Raw genomic sequence first — 6,736 nt, forward strand, 5'->3', positions numbered from 1 at the left:
GTAGTAGTAGTAGTAACAACATTTGTTCTTTGGAATGAAAGAGTTGCTTATGAGTCTCCTCTCCCCACCCCAACAAAGTAGCTTTGTCTTTTTTGGTTTCTTTTTTGACTTTGTTTTATTTTGTTTTTGCTTCTTTTTTTTCTTTTCTTTTTCACATAGCATGGCCCTTGAAACCACAAGACAGTAATAAATATATATATATTTAAGTATTTACAGGGGGTGGGAATACACACGCACAAAGAAATAAGAGTTAAAAGAATTTTGTTAGGTTTGTTTCTCTTTTTTTTTTTTAGGAAAAAATAGAAAGAAAAAAGAGTAAAATAAAATATAATAACACAAAAAAAATAAACCTTGAAAAAATTTCCATCATTTTCCATTTCTTTGTTTCTGTAGATGAGAGATGTGTAGAGGGGAAGGAATAATATATGCGTGTGTGCATGTAGCTGGATGGCGTGTAAGAGATGTGTGGTATGTATGCATATCTCTCGAGATGTGCTTGTGTACATGTGTATTCATATGGGCCTGATAGAACAGCAGTAGCCAATAAGAACAGAGCCAATACATGTGCAAAAATGCATTGTCTGCTAAAGACACCAATGACTGAATACTATAGTTAATTACAACTGTTGCAGCATGCCATTCCAACACCACTGGACCAGTCAAAACCAAACTGAAATGGAGCAGTTCTCTCTGCAACCGAGTTTTGAAATTTGCCACAAATAGACTTCAAATCAATAACGGTTTTTATGTAGCCTAATCAGTGAAGTGTCCCAGGGATGTGAATAAAACTGTATTACACTTTTTTGTTATATTCATCTGACAATGTGCCCCTGTTTGTAGCTGCTTGATAAATATCAAAGTTTGTGGAAAACCCTCACCTAGTAGGTTTGATCGACGGTGATAACTCAGTCAAGAGTTTGTGGCTTTCAATGAGAAGGTGTGGTGGCTGTGAGAACAAGAGATAATTTGAGGAGGATACAAAGAAAATTTCACCTTAAAAAATTCTGTAAAAAGTGTGGTTAAAACAAACTTTAAGAATAAAATAAATCTGTGAAAAATTGAAGCCAGAATTTACAAACTGAAGCAGAAAATCTTAGTCTGCCTGTAAATGGCATTCTAGTAAATACTATAGAAAATTCAAATTTTTGCACATCAGAGATCTTTGATGCTTTCAATAACTTTATGTGGTATCTCAATTAAATTAGGTTAAAAGACAAGGTGCTGGCAATCTGTAACCATAGTAATGCTTACAATTCCTTAGCCCTGGAACATCAAGAAGATCAAATAAAAATATTGTGAAGCAGAGGTAGATAAGAGACAGTGCACATATTCTCAGGTGTGTCATCAATGGTATGGTACAAAGTTTCCATTGCTTCAAGTTCTTTGGCATCCATATAACAGACAATCTCTCATGATCCTGGTGAAGACTAAGCAGTGCGTGTACTCCTTGAAGACATCAAAGGATCCACAGTTTCAAGGTTTTTGGCATCCATTTACTACTTCTCATGATCTCAGCGAAGGCCCAGCAATACTTGTACTTCCTGAAGTACATCAAAGAAAACTAATGTTTCATCTTTTTGGCTGCTTCTGAACTTCCAACAGTGAAAATTTTGATTAATCAATCTATGGCTACAGTGTTACACAATTACAAAAACTGCTCTGTAATGACTAGAAGACTCCACAGTAGATACTGAGAGCTATACAGAACAATTATTAACTGTTTTAGTCCTTTCCATAGAAGTAATTAACCAAAGCTGATTTTTGAAACTAACATGCTAACCCAAGTGACTAATTAAGGTTTCATTTTTAACTTGTAGTGATAATACGGACACATCAAAACATACAAACATTGGATAGAGAAACAAATTTTTTTTTTTTGTTTGTTTCTTTTTGCTTCTTGATTAAATACTGAGGTGTTAAGTATGCCATGTACCCACCGAATTGTACTACTTTCCATACTACATGAATCTGTTTATGAACCATATTGTTCCTGCGGTATTTACAAAGAAAAGATGAATTTCCTTCTGGATAACAAGAAACGACCGGACTTAATGTTCTCCTGCTAGTAGTCCTTACAATGCTGAACTACAGTATATCAACCACAGAATCTACAATCACACACATGCTCACTTGCACATGCAGAGATATTTTATATTTATGAACTTAAAACTGTGTACTCCGACTAGTCATTAGCTGATACTTATTGTCTTAACTGTATGACATAATATTGTTCTTACTCTGTTCTTATCAACTTGCAACAAAATATGAACGCAATGGGATTGGACCATTGCTTCTGTGTAAGAGACAGGGATATGCGTCGAAAGAGGTGGGTGCATGCATGAGCAACTGAGATCATGCATGTAAGTGAATGAAGGAAAGTGACGCAGGGTGGTGGCACAGATGGCAATAAGCAGATATTTTTTCTTTACTATCGCAGCTTTGTAAATGTGCCATTAGCTGAATGTAAATGTGATGTGTTCAACAGTAAAAGGTGAATATGGAATGAAGTGGTTTGTGAACAAAAATAGGTAAGATTAGGAGTAAAAAAAAAAATAACGATAATAATAATAATAATAACAATAATGATAATAATAATAATAAACAAATATTAAACAAAAGTAAAAGCTTATACATATATATGTGTATGTGTATTTACAAATACATATACCCATACATAAAATGGAACACTAGGAAATGAAATAAAAGAGACATGCTAAAGACACTATAAAAACAATTAAAGGAGATAGTTTTGATTGATCAAAAGGTAACTTTTTCTTTTTTTTTTTCAATATGTTTATTGATATATATACATATGTGTATGCATGCTTGTATGCATGTGTGTATGTGTATATATTATATACACACACATACATACACAATTATATTAATGAATGTACATATACATACACATATATATATATCTACACATATGTACATACATATATATATATATATATATATACACATGTATATATATTATACACACGCATAGATACATAACTATATGCATATATGAATATTCACACATGAATACACATATCATTTACACACACGCACACACATACACACACATAGATACATACATATATACATACATACATACATAGATACATACATACGTACATGCTCACACACAGGTATGCCTGTCTGTGTAAGTTATGCATGAAGTGAGCTTTAAAAAAAGATTAAATTGTCTAATCCTTTATGCCAAAGGGCAGATTGGGCCTTCCTACCTCTGGACTGGCGAGCAGACACCTGGGAAGGTGAAAAAGAAGCTGAAGACAACTTGGCTGAAGAGTTAGAAGAGCTGATGGCTGGTGTATCTGCTGCGTTAGCGGTTGTTGCAGATGTAGGTTGGTCAACTGCAATTACAGAGAAAGATATATATACATAAACATACATATATACATAATATTCACACACATACTCAAGCTTATACATACATATATATACATATATATATATATATATACACACACATATATATATATATATATATATACACACACATATATATATATATATATATACACACACATATATATATATATATATATATATATACACACACATATATATATATATATATATATATACACACACATATATATATATATATATATATATATATATATATATATATATATATATATGGATAGATAGATAGACAAAGAAATAGATATGGAAAACACTTTAAAAAAGAAAAAATAGAAAAATGACAGAGAAAACAACCACCACGCATGAATGATTTGTGTAGTAGTAGTAGTAGTAGTAGTAGCAGCAGCAGCAGCAGCAATTGCATTCAAGTAGAGTAGTTGATGGCAAAACAGAGCACTGGACAACATATTTATTAGCTATTTGTTATTTATTCTATCTCTTTAAATTCTGCTTTGTTCAAGTCCCACCAAGATCAATTTTGCCTTTCATGCTTTCAAAATTGAAAAAAAAAAAAAAATTTTACCAATACAAATAAAGTACTTTGATTGACTACAAATGAGGAGTTGTGACACTCAACATCAAGTGGCTGCAAAGAATGTGAAATGACACAAATGAGACGACAACAGGCATTGACAGGATCAGTGACAAAAATAAGATGCAGATGCAGACGCTGGAACTGGATCCAACACGTCCTCAGACATCGAGAAAGTGATTGTACAGTGGCACTAAAGTGGCAACTTGGGGGGGAAAGAGCAGCAGGGCACCCTAAAAACCACATGGCAAGAGACCACTGACAAGGAAAGGAGACAAGAAGGGTGGAGGAGTAGGAATTGAAACCAGAACAGTAGCAGAAAACAGAATTGGTTGGAGAGATCGTAAGGTGACCTAATGTGCCTCATGGCACAGAGAGAACTAACTAACTAACTAATCTTTGACTTACTTAATCCCTTTGTTCCCTATGGAGCATAAGCTATCAACGAATTTTGTCTGCTGTTCTCAACTCCGGGCTGTCTTTTTTGCTTCTCTCCAGTTAGATCCCTAATTCTTCAGCTCAGCCTCAATATTCCACCTCCAGTTATTTTTTTAGAGCATTCTCTCTTCAACTTCCCTTATGGGTTCCAGGTCAGTGCCAGACATGTAATATAGGATGTTGGTTTCCTTAAGGTGTAATCTATTCATCTCCACTTGCTCTTCTGTTGCTGTCCTTTCAGATTTTGCTGCACTGTGTCTGATTTCCCTGAGGAAGCTTCCCCTCCCAGATCTTGTTGGTTTTGAATTGTCTTCGATGTTTCTGTAACTTTGCCCTTTTCTAGAAACAGGTACTGGCCCGACACAAGCTCATTTTTACTTTTGGGAAGACGTGCTCCCTATTAACCAGGCCTCTATTCTTTGACCTGCTCAGCATTAGCGACCCTACCAGAAGCTTGCACTCCACTGGCATAGCTGTCAGGATCAATGAGGCACACAATACACCTCACTGTAACAAGGAGTGGGTCATGTGGTGGCGTAAATTGAGGCAGTCCAATATTGTACTTCATTTCATTCTGGAAATTAATTGCACTGACACTGGCGAGAAGCTGTTTTGGCATTTTCCCTGTCCTTCTATCCATTAGACAACGTCAATGTTGTAGAGAAGAGAGAACCACCAGATGGACAACTTCTAACCCCCTGTTCCACTTTGTCCAGGCCTGCAACCTGACAAAGACACCCCAGTGTCACCTTACTATGCTCCGCCAACACAAACTGAAGCAAGACTTTCCTGGTGTAGGTCCATTAATTCACAAGTAATACAAACACCGAAGAACACTCAACTACAAACTGCAGGAGAGAAAAAAAGAATCATTCTTGACAACAGCAATGCTAGGAAAGCTTTATAATTGAAACCATTTTATGCATCCTTCCTGTTTAGAGGAAATAGAGGCAACACACCCCATCTATTATATTGCATTGAGCATAATCAATCAATATGTTGCACAGATGCACCCTGTGCAATATAGTCCCACATCTAAATCACACTGTGGAACAGCATTACCTATTTTATTAGCTGAATCTGCTCAAGAGAAATCTAACTCCCACATATTATTCAAGTTTGTAACAAAACAGTAGAGTGAGATGAAGTGATGGAGAAGAGAGTGGATTAGCTCCAGTTATTTTGCACAACAAATTAATTTTCAAAATGCATAGGATAAATAGAAAGTATTTGTCAGCCGAACGTTATGGCCTAAAGTAGAAAAGTATAACACTTTTTTTTTTTTTTGGTTTAATTTTGAGGAAGGAATTGTGCCAATGGCCTTAGTAGGACCAGTGAGATCCAAATGGTTACTGTTGTTCCTTAACAGCCACAAGTTGATAACTGCATGACAAACATATGCAAGGAGGCAATTCCAGGAGGGTTAATATTCTAGGGAAGGGACTCAATAATTTGGGAGAAAGATGAGTGAGGTGAGTAGCTTTTTAATTTCATGTAGGCTTGGAGGTCAGCACCATCATGAATATTTATTAATAAACAGAAATAATCATGGACTATGTCAGAGTCCTAAGCTGGCTTCCAACTCTTCTTTTTTCCACAAGTCACAATAAATTAGACACCATCAACAAAATTGTCTCTTAGGAGGACACAGAGACGTGGACATACATCATCATCATCATGGTTATATTACCATCACAAATATTAAAAAAATAACTAAGCATGCAACAGAGTGTAATTAACTGCAGTAGTCAATTCTTGCAACTACAAGTCCTACAGCTAAAAAAAAAAGTACAAGAACAACAAACCCCCAACCCCAGCATGATTACAAGGGATACCTGTCTGCCTGATCCCTTCTTTGGATCCATGTAACACAAAAGTCTGATTGGTTATTCATTTGTGAATCTTAGGATAATCTATCTCTACTAAACATTGACCATCCACTAAACATTTCCAGCCACAAGTAGAAGCATAGATATGCCAATAAATAAACATGGATAATGTGGGGAGAGGGGGCAATAAAAAACACATTAATTCAGTATGATACATCATAATTCATCTAAACAGAGTGTAAGCTACAAAAGAGCTTAATGAAAATTTACATGCAATAACAAATATGTCAAGGCTGTGACATAATCTCGCATAATAGTAAAAAAAGCACTGGAAGAAAAATCTGAAACACCATATTGAGAGAGAGAGAGAGAGAGAGAGAAAGAGAGAGAGTGTGTGTGTGTGTACATGCAAGAGCATGTGTGTGTGTGTGTGAGAAAGAGAGAGAGAGAGAGAGAGTGTGTGTGTAAACGCAAGTGCGTGTGTGAGAGAGAGAGAGAG

At 35.5% G+C, this 6,736-nt stretch overlaps 1 protein-coding gene across 1 annotated transcript in view; it reads right to left on the reverse strand.

Annotated features, from left to right (window-relative positions):
* Positions 1-6,736, reverse strand: part of LOC106883134 (ral GTPase-activating protein subunit alpha-1) — a 294,566-nt gene that overhangs the window by 104,806 nt on the left and 183,024 nt on the right. Inside the window, exon 45 of the mRNA XM_052971984.1 lies at positions 3,234-3,362. Coding sequence (XP_052827944.1) covers positions 3,234-3,362 — 129 coding nt within the window. The remainder of the gene's footprint in view (positions 1-3,233; positions 3,363-6,736) is intronic.

This window comes from Octopus bimaculoides, chromosome 11, assembly GCF_001194135.2.
Source record: "Octopus bimaculoides isolate UCB-OBI-ISO-001 chromosome 11, ASM119413v2, whole genome shotgun sequence".
Taxonomy (NCBI): domain Eukaryota; kingdom Metazoa; phylum Mollusca; class Cephalopoda; order Octopoda; family Octopodidae; genus Octopus; species Octopus bimaculoides.